The sequence below is a fragment of the Populus trichocarpa genome, chromosome 2 (genome assembly GCF_000002775.5).
Source record: "Populus trichocarpa isolate Nisqually-1 chromosome 2, P.trichocarpa_v4.1, whole genome shotgun sequence".
Classification (NCBI taxonomy): Eukaryota; Viridiplantae; Streptophyta; class Magnoliopsida; order Malpighiales; family Salicaceae; genus Populus; species Populus trichocarpa.
Genome location: NC_037286.2, coordinates 25,057,605 through 25,081,641, shown reverse-complemented (window position 1 = coordinate 25,081,641; position 24,037 = coordinate 25,057,605). Strand labels below are relative to the sequence as shown.

The 24,037-nt window shown below is 34.3% G+C and overlaps 1 protein-coding gene across 1 annotated transcript; it reads right to left on the bottom strand.

The window, feature by feature from the left end:
- Positions 1-10,908: 10,908 nt before the first annotated feature.
- Positions 10,909-23,886, bottom strand: LOC127905011 (uncharacterized). Its single transcript, XM_052450730.1, has 3 exons — positions 23,738-23,886; positions 22,972-23,044; positions 10,909-12,746 (listed from the first exon to the last, which is right to left on the bottom strand). Exons 1-3 carry the CDS (start codon positions 23,874-23,876, stop codon positions 12,548-12,550), a joined length of 411 nt encoding a protein of 136 aa, XP_052306690.1. The 5' UTR covers positions 23,877-23,886; the 3' UTR covers positions 10,909-12,547.
- Positions 23,887-24,037: the final 151 nt, after the last annotated feature.

Sequence of the window (24,037 nt, the reverse complement as noted above, 5' to 3'; positions counted from 1 at the left end):
TGAAGCTGGTGAAAGTCTTATATTACAATGTGAAGGAATTGAGAAATAAGAAGATTTCAATTATTAAGATATTGTGGAGGAATTCCCAAATCGAGGAGGTGACTTGGGAAAGAGAATCTCAAATGAGACAGAAACACCCCAAATTATTTCTAGATTCAGGTACGAGGTTCAATTTTGAGGACAAAATTTTTTTTTAGAGGAGGAGAATGTGAAAAACCGCTAAATTATAATCTGAGTAAAATAAATAAAGTACCAAATAGATTAAATAAAAGGATTTCAAGTATTGTAATTGGATACAATATAATAAAAAATAAGATGTTATGGTGTAAATTAAGTAAAAATAAGAGTTGAGTGACAAAAATAGAAATGAGAAGAAATGAGGGTCAATGTGTAAATAGATAAAAGTTAGACTATAAATGCTCCATTTTTTTCTCTTTTGGCCGTGAGCTTGAAACAAAGAGAGGGGGGAAAGATTGTGTGATTTTTCTACTTAAATTCTCATTGATTTCACTAATTAAAGTGAGTAATTAGAGTGATTAACTTAATTAAACATTAAGAGGTGGTGATTTTAAGGTGGTGAGTGCATTGGAGAAAGGATTTCAAGCTAGGGTTTGAAGAGGGAAAAGAAGAAAACTTGATTTTTCTTGCTTTCTTTCCTTAAATCCTTATCAAAGTGAGGTAAATAACATGTTTCAAATGATTAATTCCTTTAATTTTATGTTTGATGAAGGATTATGCAAAATTATGATTATGTGAAGTTGTGGATTTATGTTATAATTTATAGGAATAATGCAAATTATGTTTGAACCATGTTAGAAAACATGAATTATGATTGGGTAAGTGTTTAATTTTAAATAAAAGAAACAAAAATTATTTTTCCCCATTTTAATTGAATATTTGGCCAAAAGAGGAATAATTTAGGGGATTTGAGGTTTTAATACAATTGTTTGGAAAATATGTGAAGATAAAGGTTTATAAGTGTTATTCTATGAATGGAGTAAGACTTTTTCAAAGAGAAAAGAAAAATCTTCACTTCCTTCCCTAGGTTATTTTTGGCTAAATGGAGAAGAAAAATTTAGAGAATGGAGTTCTAATAATATTATTGAGAAATCTTGCCAAATTGAAGACAATTGATGTTGATAGGTCAAATTGAATAGGGACTTTTGTGAGAAAAAAAATAAGTAAATGATTCAAAAAGGGGGGTTTTATCCTCCTTAAATTAAAAGTCAATTAAGCTTAATTAAGAGTATTGGATTTAATCAAAGAATATGGAAAGTGTATTAGAATTTTACCGGTTCAAATGAATGAACAATGACAAAGTAAATTTTGTTGGTACAGAGGAGTCCGCAGGACCTAATCAGCAACAAGGGACCTCTTCGCGCACACAAACACCAGGTAGGTGTTCGACACTTTGGAGTAATTAATTAGTTTATATTTTTTTTATTGTAGAAGAAATTTTTATAGATTGTAATTTTTAGTGCTGGTTACTGGAAATAATACCATGTTGAATGGGCAAGCCTTGAAAATATTATTTCCTGGTTACTGGAAATAATGCCCTGTTGAATGGGCAAGCCTTGAAGATTATTTCCTGATTACTGGAATTAATACCTGGTTGAATGTCCATGTTAAGAAAATTAACTTATGAATTAATGGGATAATCACTCGATGTATAATAAATTAATTGTAAAACTTTGTTTTGAAGTTAAATATGCGAGTTTGTGGGAGACACTCTTGATATTTTTATCTTAGTAGATTTATCTCTATGTCTAGAAGAGAATTTATGAAATTAGAAATTTTAAAAAGAAAATAAGACAATTTATTTGATGATATGTAAATCACTTTGATGTATATAAATAGTTAGTCCTTAATTAACTACCTATTGAAATGTGCAATTTTTAATCATGTTTAATGCGATTATGTTTTTAGGTACATTACATCTTCGATCCGGAAAGTAGATGCTTTGATAAATAATTTTGTTATATGATTAATGTAATTGTAATATTTTGTTGTAATATACTTTCATATCTAAAAATTATAATGTTTAACTTATTATCTTATGTATGATGTAATTTATAATGTTATTATTATTAAGTTGAAGTATGGTTGGTTGTATATATATTTTGAGCACAAATACTTTAAAAAAGAAAAGAAAAGAAAGAGACGATGCGTGTTATGAATTTATTAGCTTTTATTATAGTGTTCTATAGAAAATAGAATTAAGATATTGAAATATGCTTTAGTTTTGGAAGTCTAAATGATGGGACGAATATTGTGATTGATTTTACAGGTTGAGAAATGATTGAGTCGATAACTCGATATCTAAAGAATATAAAGGAACTAGATGCATCACTATAGACCACTAATCCTCCGGTTCCTGATGGGAGTGTTAACATCGGTGCAGTAGTGAGTCTTTTTTTTCAGTTCTTGGAAGCTTTCTTCGCATTCCTGAGTCCACTCCCACTTTGTCTCTTTCTGAGTCAACCAAGTCATGGGAATAGCTATGGTAGAAAATCCCTCGATAAATCTTCGATAGCACCCTGCTAACTCAAGAAAACTACGAATTTCACTGATATTGGTAGGTCTTTTCCATTTCAATACTGCTTCAAATTTTCTAGGATCCACCGATATTCCTTCAGTCGATATAATGTGTCCTAGAAAAATCACTTCCTTCAGCCAGAACTCGCATTTGCTAAGTTTGGCATATAGCCAATGCTCCCTTAAGGTCATCAATACTTGCCTCAGATGTTGTTCATGCTCCAAATATGACTTTGAATAAACTAAGATGCCATATATGAATACCACCACAAACTTGTCTAAGTATGGTCGGAAGACCCGGTTCATCAAATCCATGAACACAGCCGGTGTATTTGTTAGCCCAAACGACATTACTAAGAACTCGTAATGTCCATACCGAGTTCTGACTGCGGTTTTTGCTACATCTAGTTCCTTAATCCTCAACTGATAGTATCCCGGCCTTATATCTATTTTTTAAAACACTCTTACCCCCTTTAGCTGATCAAACAAATCATCTATCCGAGGGAGCAGATATTTGTTCTTTATTGTTACTCTGTTCAATTGCCTATAATCTATACAAAGCCTAAGGGTCCCATCTTTTTTCTTCACAAACAGCATAAAAGCTCCCCAGGATGAACTACTTAGACGAATAAACCCTTTATTTAGAAATTCATGTGGTTGGATCTTCAGTTCGACAAACTTGGCTGGCGCCATCATATACGGTGATTGGGCTATCGGAGACGTACCAGGCAGTACATCAATAATGACCTCCACTTCTCTCTCCGAGGGGACTCCCGGCAGTTCATCCAAAAATACATCAGGAAATTCCCTTACTATTAGAACATTTGACACTTGAATATCTCCCATTTTGGTCTCTAAAACATAGGCAAGGTAAGCCTCACATCCCTTTTTTTTATCATTTTCCTAGCGGTCATAGCTGAGATAATACAGTTTGAGATGACATTTCTCTCCCCCCCTAAACACTATCTTTTTACCATCGGGCCCTTGAAAAGTTACTGTTTTTATGAAACAGTCCATTTGAGCTTTATTCATACTTAGCCAGTCCATTCCCAAGATGACATCAAAATCATGTAATTCTAGTGGTAATAAATCTACTTTTAACTCACAACCACCTATATTAATCTGGACCCCTTTATACATATGATCAACATTCACAGTTTCACTTAATGAAGTGCTTATAATAAACCTATTTTCTATTCTACAAGGATTTCTCCCTAATCCCCCCATAAGTTTATTTGCAACAAATGAGTGTGTGGCACCCGAATCAAACAATACATGAATAGACATAGAATTTAACTGCAAAGTCATATTTGGAGCATGAACAAGGCAAGTATTGATGACCTTAAGGGAGCATCGACTATATGTTAAACTTAGCAAGTGCGAGTCTAGCTGAAGGAAGTGATTTTTCTAAGACACATTATATCGATTGAAGGAATATCGGTGGATCCTAAAAAAGTTGAAGCAGTATTGAAATGTGAAAGACCTACAAATTTCACTGAAATTCATAGTTTTCTTGAGTTACCAGGGTATTATCAAAGATTTATCGAGGGATTTTCTACCATAGTTATTCCCATGACTCGGTTGACTCAGAAAGAGACAAAGTGGGAGTGGACTCAGGAATGCGAAGAAAACTTCCAAGAACTAAAAAAAGACTTACTACTACATCGATGTTAACACTCTCATCAAGAACCGCAAGATTAGTGGTCTATAGTGATGCATCGAAGAAGGGACTAGGGTGTGTATTGATACAACATGGTAAATGTAACAGTCTCAAACTTGTAAACTTAAATTATATGACTTATATTCGTAGTTACCAATTTTTTTTTCTATATATTTTCCTGAAATTTTGGCAGGGTTTCCTTTGTATTCTTTAGATACCAAGTTATCGACTCAATCATTTCTTTACCTGTAAAATCAATCACAATATTCGTCCCATCATTTGAACTTCCAAAACTCAAGCATATTTCAATATCTCAATTCTATTTTCTATAGAACACTATGATAAAAGCTAATAAATTCATAACATGCATCGTCTCTTTCTTTTCTTTTCTTTTTTAAAGTATTTGTGCTCAAAATATATATACAACCAACCATAGTTCAACTTAATAATAATAACATTATAAATTACATCATACATAAGATAATAAGTTAAACATTACAATTTTTAGATATGAAAGTATATTACAACAAAATATTACAATTACATTAATCACATAACAAAATTATTAATCAAAGCATCTACTTTCCCGATCAAGGGTGTGATGTACCTAAAAACATAATCATATTAAACATGATTAAAAATTGCACATTTCAATAGGTAATTGATTAAGGACTAACTATTCATATACATCAAAGTGATTTAAATATCATCAAATAAATTGTCTTATTTTCGTTTTTAAATTTCTAATTTCATAAATTCTCTTCTAGACATAGAGATAAATCTACTAAGATAAAAATATCAAGAGTGTCTCCCACAAACCTGCATATTTAACTTCAAAAAAAAGTTTTACAATTAATTTATTGTACATCGAGTGATTATCCCATTAATTCATAAGTTAATTTTCTTAACATGGTCATTCAACCAGGTATTAATTCTAGTAATCAGGAAATAATCTTCAAGGCTTGCCCATTCAACAGGGCATTATTTCCAGTAACCAGCACTAAAAATTACAATCTATAAAAAATTCTTCTACAATAAAAAATATAAACTAATTAATTACTCCAAGGTGTTGAACACCTACCTGGTGTTTGTGCACGCGAAGAGGTCCCTTGTTGCTGATTAGGTCATGTGGACTCCTCTGTACCAACAAAATTTACTTTGTCATTGTTCATTCATTTGAACCGGTAAAAATCTAATACTCATTATATATTCTTTGATTAAATCCAATACCCTTAATTAAGCTTAATTGACTTTTAATTTAAGGGGGATAAAACCCCCCCTTTTGAATCATTTACTTAATTTTTTTCACAAAAGTCCTTATTTAATTTAACCTATCAACATCAATTGTCTTCAATTTGGCAAGACTTCTCAATAATATTATTAGAACTCCATTCTCTATTTTTTCTTCTCCATTTTGCTGAAAATAACCTAGGGAAGGAAGTGAAGATTTTTCTTTTCTCTTTGAAAAATTCTTACTCCATTCATATAATAACACTTATGAACCTTTATCTTCCTATATTTTCCAAACAATTGTATTAAAACCTCAAATCCCCTAAATTATTCCTCTTTTGGCCAAATATTCAATTAAAATGGGGAAAAATAATGTTTGTTTCTTTTATTTAAAATTAAACACTTACCAAATCATAATTCATGTTTTCTAACATGGTTCAAACATAATTTGCATTATTCCTATAAATTATAACATAAATCCACAACTTCACATAATCATAATTTTGCATAATCCTTCATCAAACATAAAATTAAAGGAATTAATCATTTGGAGCATGTTATTTACCTCATTTTGATAAGGATTTAAGGAAAGAATGCAAGAAAAATCAAGTTTTCTTCTTCTCCCTCTTCAAACCCTAGCTTGAAATCCTTCCTCCAATGCACTCACCACCTTAAAATCACCCCCTCTTGATGTTTAATTTAGTTAATCACTCTAATTACTCACTTTAATTAGTGAAATCAATGAGATTTAAATAGAAAAATCACACAATCCTTCCCCCCTCTCTTTGTTTCAAGCTCATGGCCAGAAGAGAAAAAAAAATGGAGCATTTATAGTCTAACTTTTACCTATTTACACATTGGCCCTCATTTCTTCTCATTTCTATTTTTTGTCACTCAACTCTTCTTTTTACTTAATTTACACCATAACATCTTATTTTTTATTCTATTCTATCCAATTACAATACTTGAAATCCTTTTATTTAATCTATTCGATACTTTATTTATTTTACTTAGATTATAATTTAGCGGTTTTTCACATAGCACATGAATTTTGTATTTTTAGTGAAGATAAGTGTCTAAGTGTAATTTTACCCTGATAGCATTTAATAAGGGATACATATCTCTTATATCTATATTAATATTTGATGAAAATATGATGGGTTCTTGGAGGATTTTTATACAATTAAAAGGTGTCGGAAAATTAAGGTTCCAGATGTTAAATGTAACTGAGCTCATAAAGACTAAGCTCTTCCTTTAGGCTAGACCCAAATCAGGTGGGTCCTTCCTTTAGCTGGGTCTAAAAGATGGTCAATTTGTCTCTTGATGAGCCCTATGAAGGTTGGGCACGTCCCTTGGATGAGCTCAAGGGATGCCGGGTTTGTCCCTAGGGCATGTCCAAGGGGAAAAACACCATTCCCTTGGTCGTGTCCAAGGGAGGATGGGTCCATCCCTTGGCTGAGCCCTAGGGAGGATGGGTTCGTCCCTTGGTTGAGTTCAATGAAGGATGGTCCTCAGGGTTTTTTTGGCCCATTAAATTTAGGTTTATCAAATATGCAGTATAAGTATAAAAATTCAGAACAATAATTGAGTGATCTAAACCAAATGAAAAAAAAAAATCCTTGGAGTTACTCTTATTGGTGGTAACACTAAAAGAAAAAAACACCTTAGACATTTGTTGTAAAAATACATCAAAATTAGTTTTTTTTTTTAATTTTTGATATCAGCACATCAAAATCATTAGAAAACAATAAAAAAATCAATTAAAAACTTTTTCAAGCCAAAAATACTTTTAAAAAATATCTAAAAACAAAAACAGAAGTTATATCAATCACCCCGAAATACGATGATGTGTTTCTAAATGTAATTACAATCCTTACTTATTTAAATTGGTTCAATTTTTGGATCCTTAAGAGTCATTTATCTAACAAACTTATTAATAGGTGATTTTGATATAGGCGATTTTGATCTATATATATATTATCAGTCAATTTCTAAAATTTAAATTACTACAATCCAAGCCATCTATACCTTATTTATCCTTTGTTTTGTTATGTTTGTAATGTTTTTTTTTATTGTGTTGTGTTATAAAGTTAAATAATCATATTTCTGTAAATGAATTATTGTGTTGTGAGTGAATTAAGTTAAATTAAAAAAACACCATTAGAAACATAATTAAAATCCTCATTTTATAATATTAAAAAAAAAACTAAATGAACAGTTTAAAAATAAATTTTATGTTTGAAAAGCATACAAATATTATAAAAAACAAATAAAAAAGCAACAATCAAAATATTATATTTCTCAAGTAAATAGAACTTTTAAATAATTTGATTAAGATTATATATATGTTTTTTTATTCCAGAAAAATGGTTTTCTAACTCTAACAATTTTAAAAGAAAAGTAAATTATTTCTACATTTACCGAAAGAAACAAAACACTGGTTCATCAAAGGTATTCTATTTCTAAAAGAAATAATAAATAAATTTTCAAAATAAAAAAGAAATCCAATTCTATTATTTGGATTTAGAGAAGTATATGAATTAAATGAAACTAAAAGTAAAAAAAATTCATCAATCAATAATCGGACTATTCATAAATTTTCCACTTCAATTCGATCTATGGATTGGATAAACTATTCACTGACAGAAAAAAATATATGAAAGATCTGAATGCCAGAACAAAGACAATAAGAAATCAAATAGAAAATACGAAAGAAAAGAAAAAATGATGTCTTGTATTTCTCGAAAAAGTGATTCGATTGATAGGATTTGATATGATACTTATGAGATCGATGAGATTGATATTCAAAAATTTCTTCTTAGAACGTATTGATTTGACCCCGTAAGCGGGACCACCACCCCATAGCATGTTGCCGCCAGAAGCAGAACCTCGTATTTCTTCTAGCAAATCTCCTAATTGTTCCAGAGTAACTAGAAATAAATTCTTTAACCAGAAAGAATTCAGTTCAGATGTAGGATACCTATCCAGAAGTTTTCGCAACTCAATCATGTATGATGGAATCATCAAAGATTTGACCTTTTCGAACTCTGTCTGTAACTCCCTATAGGCTCGGGAAACAAAGAGAAGATGTGTACGAACGAGATATCCTGCAACAAGAAGAAGGGAGGGCGGAGCTTTTGGTTTTTTTTTTTTCATTTTGTCAAAGAGTTCAACAATAAAAATAGATGGCGAGTACCTGATCAAATTGATCGGGTCATGTAGGAACAAGGTTCAAGTATACCGATCTGTTAGGATGCCTCAGCTGCATATATCACTGCACTTTCACTTGACACCTATCGTAATGATAAACGGCTCGTCTCGGTGTAGCATTCTCTTGAATTCTCAAAACTTTTGTCGCTCCATCCCCGCAGGGGCAGAGAACTCGTTGTTGTCTCAGCTGTGCTACCAGAAGCTCTAGGGAAGTCAGAATATGAGAGCACTTGCTCTTGCCGCCCATGCTTAAACTGGCTAACTTAGACTCCAGTCCTTTAAGAAGAAAGAGTGCTTCCGGAAAAAAAAAAAAAAAAACTGTTTTTCATTTGACTTCCTGATTTCATTGCTCGGAGAGCTTAGTGGCTTAAAATAGCTCTTTTCCCCTGATCTGGCTCTCGAAGACTCCTTCAGCAGGCCCTGGGAAGTGAGAGAAGGAAGGGCTGGCTTCGAATAACGTATATTTCTAAATGAAATAGCTGAACAAATCAACAAAAGTTAGGAAAATAGAGGTGAAAACAGTATTGGCAGTAAAAAGAGATTAGATTTGGTTGTCCTACGTAATCTTACTTTTTTTTTACTTGAACTGGTAAAAGTAGCTTGTCTTTTTACGTAAAGGGAGTATAGCAGAGACTATCAGATTAGATGAGCCACTACGAGGGGGCACAGTTTCAAATCTAAAATGATTGCTGCCACGTGCAGGGGTACTTCCGACTTTTGAGATTGCATGTGCCAATTAAAGCCACTCTGGCCTCCACTAACTTCAATCTATCCACTTGCTTAGTCCAGGTGTATCTATTGTGTGGCCCATCACTGTGGGTCTAAGACTAGATGCTATATGGCCGGTCTGAGCTCCAATCTGACGGGTGCTGGGATGGGCCACCGTTAGACAGACCATCTCACCACTTATTATTTTCTAGCTACTGATCATCAACAAATAATTACTAGTAGGATATTAGATCTTAAGCTATTAACAATTTATAAGGAGATCATTCACACGCACATAATCATCAGGTGTGAACATGAGGCAAGGCAGCGCAGCAAATCTTTGAAGTTTCCGAGAAAATTAATTGTCTGATGTCAAGATGCCGAGCCACACAAGCAAGAATCCATGATGGGGTTATGTGGAAAAGAATTGTACTCGCACTCAAAAAGTCGAATCTCTGTTTTAATATCAAATATTTTATATTCTTTCGTGTTGACCCTTATCCGAGCTTAATTATGAGGGTTTCGAGCTTATCTTTTCACGAGTGTATGTATCATCATGTTTTAAAAAAAATGGAGGAGAAAACACAAGAAATCTGAATTAGGTCAGGTTTGATAGCATTAATTTACTAGTTATTGATAAGCAACAATCAAAGTGTTAAGAGTTCGAGTTAAATTTTGTTTTTTTAAAAAAAATTGATTTTTTTATTTATTTCAAGTTTATATATATATTAACCATCACATTATCATATTCCGGTGTGAGATTTAAATTTTATTTGTTATCGTAATAACGATTGTTTTTTAAAATATTTTTTTATTTGTAAATATATTAAAATAATAAATTTTTATTTTTTAAAATTTATTTTTGACATCAACATATCAAGACGATATGAAAACATAAAAAAATAATTTGAAGTAATGAAAAAATTAAATATTTTTTTCAAAAATACTTTTAAAATGCAAAAACAAACAAGCTTTTATCTACAGAGTTACAAATCTATTTGTTGTTATTGGTACTTTTAAAAATATTTTTTAGTTAAAAATATATTAAAATTATTTTTTATATTAACATGTTAAGATTATAAAACAAAAACATCAATCTTTTCAAGTAAAAAACAATTTAAAAAACATATTCAACCATGAAAATAAATACTCTTGATTTCTCTTTCATTTGTGTACACTCATTTAAGTATTTGCGTGGATTATTATGTTACAAATCTATTAGTTTCTAATAAAAACCTATCATTGTTTTCTTTTCCGGAAAGAAACATAAGTTATGTCTGTTTGATTTTGTGATAAAAATTGTTTTTTAATTGAAAATATATCAAAATAATATATTTTTATATTTTTAATATTAAAATATCAAAATCATCTAAAAACACTTAAAAAAATATTAATTTAATATTAAATTTTTTTTTAAAAATTTGATTTTTTTTCAAGAAAAAAAAAAGATTATAACCTAGAAATAACACAGACGCTGAAAGAAAAGAAAAGAGGTGTCCGAGGAATGGAGTCTCCTTCCTCTCTTTCTTTCTATCAGGCTGCAATTATTGAAAACCAATGGAATAGATTAGAAAACACCCTTTACTAATTCAATTTCAAAGCAGTCTGCTACTCTTAACAAGCTTGGCAGTACTGAGGGGAATCTGAGAACACATACACTACACTACACATTTCTAAAACCTGTATACTAACAAAGTTGATGGACCAAAGGGAATAAAAAATAAGACTACTAGTCAGCGAGCAAAGAACAAAACAAAAGGCAGAGAAGGGTGACAGGTCCACGAAGTAATGATAGCCAATTTGATTATCTTGAGGTTGCTTTTCCGATTCCAGCAGGCACACCTTTAACCTTGATGGTTTCATCCCTCCCTCCATACCTTTTCTCCTTTATAAAAAGGTTTGCCCCACTCTTGCTATTCCGATTCCAGTACATGGAGTTGATTGCGTAACTTTAATTATCCAACCGAGGAGAAATGGGGTTTTTAAGTGTTAATCGGGACGGCATCAGAAATTTCTTTCAAGCCTCATCTCAAATATCCCAAAAGAATCTCTGAAACACACGGATTACACGTTGAAGGTCAGACGTCATGCCGCAGGCATTGCCTTCTCTATTTGCACACATGTATGTTTTTATTATGAAAAAACAAAAAACAAAAGATCAGGTACATTATGAACAGAATATAATGACGTTCAGGCAACATTTACATTTATGCTACTACTACATATGGCATAATACTGCTGATGGTTACGAGTCTTTAGTTTCAAGCAGGGGGGAGAAAGCACACACCTGGCCACTTGGAAGGGTAATGCCATGTGCTGATAGGCTAACGTCATGCATGCCAGGAGAATCCTAGCAATGGTTCTTTCAAAGTACCGTTATATTCTTGTCCAGAATTACTTTGCCTCAGCACCACCAGTAAAGCAGTTCATGCAGTTGGACAAACCATTTCATCTTTACAGTACAAAAAGTTTCCATGGATAATTACAAAAACAATATACTCAATGCATGGAACACTGCCAATATTTATGATCGGCATGCACTGAAGATCTCACCCCGCATGACATCTATATATTGGCATGTGCTCTAGCGTATAACGCTCCATCGATCTGGACCTAGATACATGCCTGTCTTTTCCAGAAGAGCAAGCCTTTCATCCCTCCCATATCTCAAAGTACAGATCTGCAGTACTCGAAAAGTCCTGATAGAATAACAAAAGGTGAAAAAATAATCAAAACATGAAACATGTATTATAGACAAACCCAGCACCATCCATCCATTCACAACTTCTAGCTTCCTCGTGGGCGCGTGTTAGAAAGAGTGCGCCAAGCATTGATAATTTTCAATTACTACATCCATGGCACTCGTGTGGGATTCCGAGTTTAGCATGGAGAATATTTGAATGGTCCATAATGAGCCAAAACAAGACAAATGTCTGCAATGGAAAAACAGGATTCAAGCCACTAAGTGTGCGCTATCTAGCATAATAGAAGCAACTGGCTGACGGGAAGATGAGAACACCTAGCCTGGATAGTACCTGAAGCTGATCTGCTTACAGGCTAACATTTCATTGCCAGAAAAAAAAAAAAAAAAAAAGCAAGGATTTATAACCAAAATCCATCACTTGGCAGTAGGCAACGCCAAAATCTTATCTGCTCGCAGGCAAACATTTCTTTGTCAAAGAAAAAGAAAGGGAAAGCAAGGATTTATAGCTGTTCTAATTTATGAATGAATGAGAAACTATGAATATTAGCCTTCTCATAGCAGTTGGCACCCCAGTACAAAAAACCGGTTCCACCTTCTTTCCATACACGCCTAAAGACAGCAAGGTGTTCAGTAACACATCCCAATATGCGAATTGGGATGAGGATCAGAGGGTCCCAAACACACATACGTTCACCATTCCTGCACAAGGAATAAGCTCACCTCGCTTCAGAATAACTACACATGACACTGAAAACAAGCACTGTACATCCAAGTTCTAAAACATGTTACTTTCAGAGAAATAACAGTCAAAATAAAAATTAGAACCCCGGGGATTAAAACTTATTGTAAAGCATGCTCGCTTCTAAATAATAATGGTAAGCAAAAGAATTTAAGCAGTCCTGAATAACAACACCCTGTGCCGATTTAGAATCCATCATATTATCAGATTGAAGCTACTTGTTTCTTTATATGGTAGCAGAGACTTGAAACTAGTGCTTCTATTAACAAACTGAACTACTACAATCTGTCTACTTCCCTTTATATGCCAGCAAGAACCAAAGCGTCATAGACTAGCCTGCAGTTACAAAGCTGATAAGAGAACTATGGGTGTCATGCTTTTTGAACTAAATGGGAATGATTTAGCATGCCCGGACCCAATTAATATGCTTAGTAACTCATATATTATGTATGGAACTTATGAACCTCCTATGGAACTTCCATTTTCAGCTGCGGAGAAAAGATTCCTTTTTTTTTTTAGTATTTTAGTCATGATGTCACAATTCTATTTGTAGAAACAAAGAGAAACATCTATTCCATACCAGAAGAATGTCAATAAAGTTGTTTAGTTCTCAAAATGATAGAAATTGATACGGTTCGATTTTATCTCTTGAGCTTAAAGGTCAAGCCGAGGCTTGTGATAAGATTATTAATCTCCTTGTTTCGACAATTTGATCTATTTTTCTTGGCGAAATGGTTGATGGTTTATGCTCAATACCTGCAAAAGGTCCCCTCCTATGAAACTCCCTTTTTCAGTTGCGGAGAAAGATTCCCTTTTTTTTTTAGTATTTTAGTCATGATGTTACAATTCTATTTGTAGAAACAAAGCCAAGCATCTATTCTATACCAGAAAAATATCAATAAAGTTGTTTAGTTCTCAAAATGATAGAACTTAATACGGTTCAATTTTATCTCTTGAGCTTAAAGGTCAAGCCGAGGCTTGTGATAAGATTATTAATCTCCTTGTTTTGACAATTTGGTTTATTTTTTCTTGACAAAATGGTTGATGATTTATGCCCAATACCTGCAAAAGGTCCCCTCCCTAAAGTTTTGGGACTTTCTGGTGATTAAGTCAATATTATATAAGGAAAAAAACATTCTTTTAAAAGATAGCCCTAGAAATAGATATATGTTATTTGTAGTAGAGAAAAATCGAACCTCATTAGTGGCACTATCAGTGGAAAAATGATCAAAAAGTCACTGATATCTCCTTCATGAGCCAGGCCATTATCATTCCTAATTACCAATGGATTTGGAGCCTTGAAGTTTTGGAAGATTTTCAACAAGTACCATCAGCATATTGGTTCAAATCGTGTAACTTTAAAAGTTATTGAAAACTAATGGCTTCGTTGCCATTATCATCCTTAATTACTATCATCATTGGAACTTCGAGGTTTTGAAAAGCCTTCAATGGCTACAAATAGAGAGTTGGTTCAATCTAATATAACTTTAGGAATTATTGCTAACTAAAGACTCCTACTAAGCTTATGGACCTTACAGGGTAAATGACCAGGGAGGTTACATTTTCTTTCACTAGTCATATTTTCATAATAATTGAAGGAACTATATTTATCTGGGAAGAGTCCTTTTAACGACTACCCATAAAACTTTCGTTGAAGAAACGCAATTTCCTCTCCTCTTTAAGGCCCCAAAGCATGATAGAAATGTATTATGGTCAATGACTAGAAATGTAAGTTTCTTGTATATAAATTATATTATTTAAAATAACTAATATTTTCTACTCTTTAGATCTCAAATCTTTCAAAGATGAGATGAATTTGCTTTTCCTAGTACGATAACACATTTACTTTGAAAGTAATGAATGTCTCCCTAGTGCTATGACACATTTTACCTTAGAAATGATTGACATGTTCTTCCTAATACAATCACACTTTTATCCAAGGATGGGATAGACGTTGTATCAGTAATGGGGATTGATACAGTCTCCCCAGGGCATAAGCCTCTCAAATCTTCCAAAGATGAGATAGATTTACTCTCCCCAATACAATAACATATTTACTTTGGAAGTAATGAACATTTCCTTAATGCTACAACACATTTTACCTTGGAAAGGATTAAAATGTTCTCCGTAGTATGATCACACTTTTCTCTAGGAATGGGATAGACGTTGTATCAACAACGAGGATGGATATGGTCTCTTTAGGGCGCAATACTCTCAAATTTTCCAAAGATGGGATGGATTTACTCTCCTGAGTGCGATAACACATTTACTTTAGAAGTAATGAACGTCTCCCTAGTGCTAAGACATATTTTACCTTGGAAGGGATTGACATGTTCTCCTTGGTACGATCACATTTTTCTCTAAGGATGAGATAGACACTACATCAATAACGAGGATGGATATGGTCTCTCCAGGGCGCAAGCCTCTCAAACTTTCAAAAATGGGATGAATTTACTCTCTCTAGTGTGATAACACATTTACTTTGGAAGTAATGAACATCTTCCTAGTGCTACAACATTTTATCTTAGAATGGATTGACATGTTTTTCCTGGTGCGATCACACTTTTCTCTAAAGATGGGATAAATGTTGCATTATCAATAAACAAACGTTTACAAATGATATCCCTTTTCGGTTCCTAGAAGGCATGCCTATCCTAAACTCTTATAAGGTTAGATGATTCATCACTCATTGCCATAAATTATTTTCTAAGAATGGGCATTGGACCTGGTAACGATTTTCTAAGTATGAGCGTTAGACCAAGAAATGATTTTCTAAGTATAGGTGTTGGACCCAAAAATGATTTTTTATGTATGGGCATTGAACCCATACAAGGAATCTAAACTCGTGGAAAGCAATATGGAGGTAAAAGAATTATAATATGAAATAATAATACATATATACAAAGGGGTCTAAAAATTTAGCTTAGGCTCCCCTACTAGATACTTCTCTCACTGGTCTACAGCAGCCCTGATCAGGAATGCATCTTTGAAATCAAGGAATGAGACTAAATGGAAGGCTGCAATGAAATCCACATGTATTCTTGTTGAAAGATTGAAGAAGTACAAGTCTCCCATCATCCCGGTCAAAGCTGCTAAACCCTTGAAAAATTCTTAAAACTCCCTAGGAAAGTCCCTTAAGGCCTTCAACTTCGTATGGGAATGCTGGGTTTTTTCCTTAGCAGTGGCAATAAGCTCAGTTCATGCAGCAGCAAGCTCACCTCACAAACTAACTTGAGAGGCCTTGGCTTCAAAAAGCTCCTGCCTTAGGGGAACCACCTTGTTATAGGAGGCCTCAAGTGCTTTTTCCCTGAAACCTAACTCAAAGGCAAGGCCTTGAGCTTGGTCCTTTAACGTGAAAGGGAAAGGCCTTGAGCTTGGTCCTTTAGCGTGATATAGGCCACCTCAATACTCTGCAGCTTGGCCTTTATAACAGTTTTTTCCTCTTGTAGTTGTTCAAAGGCAATCTAATTTTCCCTGTTCACAGCAACGACTGCCCTTCCATAACCCCTTTCGGTCACCAATGTCTTTAAAAGTGGGCACACATTATAAAGGTTTGCCAAGGATAAATGTTAAAAAATATAATCATCAAACCAAAGCAAAAAAGAAATAGGAGTTTATTTTTTCCTTACATTAAAAGTCATTTGTCTGATGATGAAAGCTTTCATCAGACATCGTTGAGATATCTGATGGGATGGTGATGACCCTCTCCAATATTCTCACCATCTCGAAGTCCGTTTTCCCTCCAAACATAGCCTCCATGAATTTCCTCTCCTCACTCGTTAGAGTTGAAAAATCAATTGAATTACGACCTAGAGCTAAGTTAGAGAAAACACCCTTAAACTCCTTAGTGCTAGCTTTAATGGAGGTCCTAGTTGTTGCTTCCTCAACTAGTAACACAAGAAGTTGAGGCAAAGGGAACACGGCCGCAAAAGCCTCTATCAGTGGGACTAGAACACGGGTTTCTAGTAGGGTAGAGATTTTTCCCTTCTTGAAGTGGATGGTTGCATCCGCAATCATGACAGGAGGAGCCAAGTTTACTTATTCCCGAGATAAAGGAAGATCACAGCCCTCAGCTTCTAGAGGGACTATATCCCCCACTATTGTCTCCATAGAGACAAGGCTCTCAAGAAAAAAAAGTTCTTCGATGAGGATGAGGGAATCTCCCCTCCCCTCTTCACCCCGGCCTCTACTAGTGGTATGAGACAAAAAAAAAAACCCTTGGGCAAGCTCTTTATAGGAAATCCCATGACACATCTCCTTCTCCTTTGGTTATTAACCCTGTAAGGATAAAGAGAGGTTAGATTTTGAAACAAGGCAAAAACAAAGAAAAATGGCAAAGCAACTTTATACCTTGAAAAATAGCCCGGTAACATCCCTTAGTCATCTTATCAACTTCATAGTCAGTGATTAGTACTTAAAAGTGCATTTTTATCAAGGTTTTATATCATCATTTTGCACTTAAACTATTAATAACTCCTTAACTAGATCACGTTTTATAATAACGTGTCTAATAATATAAGATACCTTTAATTTATGGTAAATGTTCATCTTAAATACAGGTCTATCACATAAATCAAAGGATTGATTGATGAGTTTAACTACTGAAATTGAGAAGACAAAGAGAGGGCTAAACTTAAAAAAAAGATGTTGGTTTAGTCCAAACTGGAACACTATTCGGTTATTATCATACCTGGAGCTGTAGAACTTGGATTTAGGTCTGATCTATATGGATGGAAAGCTAAGACATAGGCCTAAAACTTTCATGAAGATTTCAAGATTCAAAAAGGTCGTTTTCAAGTTCAAATTATAGCAACAACGGAGAAGTCAGAATCTATCCTGCAGCCCAGACATTGTTCAGTGTTCAGCCCATATCTCGAGTTCTAGAAGTCTATATGTGCTGATTCTTGTTTTGTTGGAAAGCTAAGATAATTTCATAGAACTTTCATGAAGACTATCTATTCAAATTCTAATGTTAGCAATGACGTTTTGTTCAGACAATAAGATAAGGATTGCCACCAAGTCAAGATGTGGCCACCCACTCAACAATTAGTCATCAAATCAATATTTTTGAATTTTAACCTATAAAAGGAGGCATTTATCATGCATTTAGGCATCTTGGTTTTCAGATCAAGATCATGTTCTTGTTCTCTTTCTTTATAATTTTGTAATGCTTAAGTTTTGTTTATATTAATCTCTTGTTTATGCTTTTCATTTCCTTTCCTTTACTTAGTTAACTTATATCTTATTTATGTTCTTATTTTGTTTATTTATGTTTCTCTCTTTCATTATGTTTAGCTAAGTTTATTATGTCAAGGTGAAAAGGTTACACTAATGGTGTAAGAATAAGTATAGTATAAACTCAACATGGACTTTAATGTTTGATACTAACATGTTTTGTATTTGTTATCTTGTTCACTTTTAATACTTTGCTTGTTAAATGGTTAATCTAGATTTATGTTATATAACCCTTGGTACAACAAATACTAGGCACTTTCATGGCCCAACCGTATGGTATAACCGACACTTGTGCTATGGAAGGAACTTGATTTGTTGTTAACATAAGTTATAATCATGAATACATGACAACATTTACAAGTATTAGCATTGTTCAAATAAGATAACTAATGTAATCATGTTAACAATTTATAATCCGATTGGAACCTCCTTTGTGTGTGGTTTCCAGTTGAGTAATAAAAAGAGTTTATACTATACTTATTTGAAATACCATTAGTGGATCCTCTAACCTTGACAATTATTTTATCCTTGTTTAATCCTTATATCAATATCACATCTCAAAGCTCTCTTCAACTCTTTTCTGCTATTATCTATTTCTTTATTTGTAGTTTATACAATTAACCTCCCCGTGGTTCGACCCCTGTCTTGTCGGGTTATTTATTACTTCGACACTCCTACACTTGGGAGAAAACATCAACTCTTTGGTTGTGTCAGTCAATGCGGGTTGAATCTAGCACAACACAATATTTCTCCTCATTCGAGCTTAAACGAGGCTTGATGTTTACTTCGTGGGGGTGACCTTCTAATAGTGGGAATAACTCCAAATTAACTGCAATGCCTCTCGATGATTGATCGTCCCAACATATATTATAACCAGTCATCTTCCCCTCCACTTCTTAACAGACGTTGGCTTCCTAGTCAACGTGTTCTTCATAGCACTATTGCTCCTATTAGCAAAGGTGAAGAACCATCGCACATTGTTGCTGTGATAAACCATTTCTAGGTTATTCCTCAAATTCACTTTTTTTTTTCAAAAAAAACTGACAACGTGGAGAAAAAAGACTGGGAAGGATTCCAAAAAATACATAAAAATCAAGCTGTAATTTTAGAGAAAATTTGAGGCCTAATTGTACCCCATTATGTCCCACAATAGAGAAACAATGCAAGTTCAAAGTTAAATTAAATGATTAAAGAACATAATTAAATTTTTAATAGGCTAATTTGATTTAATCATGGGCCAAATTAAATTTTAATTATGTTTAAGAATTAATTTGGGTTCAATTAAAGAATTTAATTAGATGCAAGGACTTAATTATACTTTAAAAAGGGTCAAATTAATTTTATTAGGGGCTTAATTGGTGAAAAATTAAGTTTGGGGGCCCAATTTGACTTTATTGAGAAAATTAAAATTTTAAGAGACCAAAATTAATTTTTATCAAGTCAATGACTTGAAATCAGGGGCAAAATCACAAGAAAATCAAAGTTTTTGGGTCAATTAGGGGTTAAATTAGAAATTTTCACAGCCAATAACTATTTTGCAAAAGATACCGAACTATAGGGCTTAATTGATTAAAATTGGAGGTAAAATTGAAGAAATTAAAACTAAATTAAAACCCTAAAAAACCCCAAAATGACATCATTTTGAATAATTATAAAAAAGGAACCAGACAACGTGTCGTGTGGTTACTGTTCATTATCTTCTTTAATTTTTGCCTGAAAAGACTACTCAGGAGGCTACTTTTCATGTGCATTTAATGCTTTATATATCCATCAAATTTGACAAAACTTGCACCAAAACGATCACGTGACATATTGTCCGTTCAGGCCAATTGACACCACAATGACCGCGACGCTAGCCTAAAGTGGCCGACTCATGTAGCCTTGAACTGTTAGATTTGACAGTTCATGGTGCCTACTTTGAACAAACAGTTGAGATCATTCCCAACCGAAACAAAAGCCAAGATTTGGCGTAATTAAAGAAAAAACTTCCCTCCTCCACCCTCTAAAAATAACGGTGGATTTCATGGCCTGAGTATGAAGAAAATCAAGTCCAAAGTTGGCCAAAAACCAACCTTCCCAATTTTTCCAGCCGACATCTCTCTCTCTCTTCTTTTTCTCTCTCCACTGCTTCTTTGTCCACCACAACCTTCTTCATGTTGTGACAAACAGCGGCTCAGCCTCCCTATGAACTCATCTCCTCGTCGGTGATAATGGCAACCACCGCCAGCTCCTCCCCTCCGCAGATTTCTTCCTTTTCTTCTTCTTCCAACTGCGATAGCAGCCAAACTCTCCACCAACGCTGCCATCGGCCTCTTGTCAGCCACCCAGACTAGCAGCTCCTCCCACTTGCATCAGGTGGCCTCCTTTTTCTTCTTCCCCCATTCCTTCCCCCGATTCTCGTGGCCATTGCATGCATGAGATATGTTGCATGCAATGGCAGAATAATTAACTCCTAAAGGTGGGCTGGACCCGTGTCAACTTAGCCCACGTGGTTGAGCTGAGTCTGGCCCACCCCCTAAAAAAAAGAAAAAAAGGGTCAGATCTGTTGGGCCGATCTGAGCCCAACTTGGGCTCGGCCTAGCCTATATATATAATTTCAAAAATCTTTTCAAAAAAAATTATGATTTTCTTACATGTTTTTCTATCAATTTTGCATAATATTGGGCTGTATATTTACATTGTAAGATACATATCCGATATTAGAATACCTGGTTTTCTCCAAAATATTTCTAAAAAAAAATTAAAAACAAATCTCAAAATGTTTAAATTAATTTCTCTTTTCAAAAGACAAAAAAAAAGATAAAAATATTTTGTTTTCATGCATACGACCAAATCCTAAAAAGTTTCCAAGCATATTTTTATAAAAAGACAAAAAATTGCATCTTTCTCATGTTTTAAAAATCCAAAAAATATGGATATCATAATCAGTTTATGATTATCCGTTGGAATTTGGTCAAAATGTCAAAAACCCTTCACTAATCATTTTAATCATTTTTTAGGGATTTTGATGTAGACTTTAATATTTGGAGGTGTAAAATAAATGTGATGCTAAAATTTGAATTTTAGAACGAAGGAAGATCCACCTTAAACCTTAGATGAGACCAACAAATAGAAACTCGACCTAGAAAAACAATCAAACAACAATGCACCTTACCTTAGGTAGGGTGCACTAGGGAGGATGTGTCTTCTCCTTGCTCAACCAGTCCCTTACTCAGACTCTCGCAGACCAAAAGTTCTTAGTAACCATAATACCAGGTGACAACTCTTAAACCTTAATCATAATTTTATGATTAAACTTTAAACTTTTTCCTTCCCAATAACAACACCTCCTCAGGAGGCATGAACAACTCGTCAAAGCCCCCGACGTCGCACCCACGACAGTTGCCACCATCAGTACTAGTGACCCAACGTAGCAAATTTTGAAAACATTTATCGTGGGCTCGAGCCCAACCATTCTATAGAATTTCTTGAAAAAGGACATAATTGTCCATCCTTGAAGAAGGAAAGAGTATCCCATTGCATACATGCAGATGGGAGCAGTAATTTCAAAATAACCCTGAGAGGAGCTCAAGGTCAGCTGGTCGATACACTCATCAGGGGTGAGGCACTTGTGCCATGTACTCGTTAGGTTGGTGACAAGTCATGAATTCCATGTCCACAACACATATGTTGCTAGGGACATCGTTTTTAAGAGTCCTAGGCAACCTCCCTCTCTCCTGAAAGTCTTTGAAAAGGGTAAAAGATGGACTCCTACAAGGGGATCTTCTCTCCTCCTCCCCACCAAAGGAGACCGCCAATGTAGCACTTTCTCTCGTCCTAGGTCCCAAAATGAGGGACCTGTGTCCCCTATCACTTCTTTCAGGTTCTGGTTGAAACTACCCTATCACTTCTTTCATGTTTTGGTTGAATCTCCTCGTTAAGGGATGAAGCGCTTCTCTTTTTAGAGATATGTCTGATGTTCCTAGGATCTATTTTTGCTCTGAGTAAAAGATAATTTAGGGTCTTGCTACGGGAGTAGATTTTCAAAAAGCACAAAGAATGAAAGTAAAAAAAAAGTCACAAACAAGAACTAGGGTTAAAAAAGAATCTCTTTACTCCAATCATCGGATGAATGATTTTTCATATTATTACATATCTCTATAAGTTCACTCAATTACCGTATTTAATGCAAACTGCCATTTTGTTTTCCAAGGGACACCTTCTTCCAATGAAGACAAGCCACCTAGGCATGACGATTCCAACAGTCTAGTCTTATATGGGACATGTAAATGAACATTTTTCCCCTTCCATGAAAGGAGAGGATCTCAAGAGCTATAAAAGAGACTATCTCCACGAGGCATGTTCGATTTTTCTCTACTAAAAATGACATATATCTATTTCTAAGGCTTTCTTCTAAAAGAAGAATGTTTTTTTTTTCCTCTCATATGATAATGACTTAATCGTTGGAGAGTCTCAAAACTCTAAGGAGGGGATTTTTTGCAGGTAGTGAACATAATCCATCAGCCATTTCACCAAAAAAAGACAAACTAGATTATTAGATTCAGTAAATTATTAATCTTATCTCAGGCCTTGGCTTGGCTTTGATAAAATCAGACCTCATTTGAACTGCATCAATGTGCTGTCAGTTCTATAAGCACCAATTTACCCCAAGCATTGGTTTATGCAAGGCCAAACAATGAAAGAAATGTACTAAACCAGGATGGCTGCAAAGTTAGTATTGCCAAAAAGAGCAAAGCACCTACACATGCAAGGCACATGTCATGACAGAAGGCCTTAAATCCCAAGTGCTGGATATAGAACATGTAGGTATGCTCTAAATTAAAAGCTCTATGTTTCAGATATTTAAATACAAATGTCATCATTCATCATGACAGAATCACAATAAGGACCAGGATATGTTTAGTATATCTTTTTTCTGTTAAGCGAAAGCACGACGTTGGTAAGAATTACCTCACCATTCTCTGGCAGCAGTTCAGCGACAGTTTCCTTGGCCAGACCCTCTTGATTACCAAGCACCCGCTCACTGCACAGACAACTAATAAATAAACCATACCACTTCCGCCTTTTTCGCTGATGATAAATATATCACTTCATTGAGAACACTTGGAAGGTCTTAGCTATATGAAATAATACTAGCATGTCCCAAATAACCTTATGCAAATAAATGAAAGTCAATTTAAGATAATTGACAACCAACAAAGTAGAAGTCCAACTTGTTATCTTAGGCGCACAACATGTGAGGTACGTACATCAACATACTCTTAATTGGAGTTCCCTCCAAAAAATGGACAAAATTATCAGCCTCTTAGATCTAAATAGCCATGGTAGTCCATATCCCACTGATAAGCTTTTGAATCCATATGGACTGCAAAGAAGGCCACTTACTATTGCATAACCATGCATCAACTGCTTTGACCGAAAAAAGGAAGGAAGAAAAATCCATAAAAAATGGAATATGCATATGTTTCTGAATCTGATGCAACTTTTATATATTGATTTGGATGGTGCAATGGGGAGACACAACATTCCTTAAGTATGGAGATGTATTGGTGGGGGTATACAAGCCACATTGATAATAAAATAGCACAAGTGCCTTGCTGATAACACGAGTATATAAAATGGCATGCATGCATGTGTGCAAAGTAACATGTATACGCGGCATGCACACCTACAAACATAAGTAAATGGCATGTAAAGAAGCAATTGACAGCAATACCTTGTACAATAAATTTGAGTATGAGGGCCGATACCTTGCACTTTGGAACTTTCACAAAAGCCTCGAAAGGAGCAGGCCCGATACCCGAGTGGTGCATCATTTGGTCCTTCATCAAAAAGATAGGACGGAAAAAAACCATAATCAACTAATGACTGGATTAATGGTTAAGCCATAGTTTCAGCCCAAGAAATCATTCACTTGCTTCGCACACTGCAACCGTCTTTTTTAAGGTTCAAAGCAGAATGAATATGGTGTTAAAGGGGAAAAGAAAAGAGAGAAAGATTCAGTTTTTTATGCTAC

Excerpts from the sequence above, each read along its gene's own strand:
- LOC127905011 (XM_052450730.1), bottom strand. The coding sequence starts at position 23,876 with ATGGTTTTTTTCCGTCCTATCTTTTTGATGAAGGACCAAATGATGCAC. Across the intron at positions 23,045-23,737 it reads ACTCAAATTTATTGTACAAG|TGAGCGGGTGCTTGGTAATC; the intron begins GTATTGCTGTCA and ends TTGTCTGTGCAG. Across the intron at positions 12,747-22,971 it reads TGCTGCCAGAGAATGGTGAG|GAATGGTGAACGTATGTGTG; the intron begins GTAATTCTTACC and ends TTCCTTGTGCAG.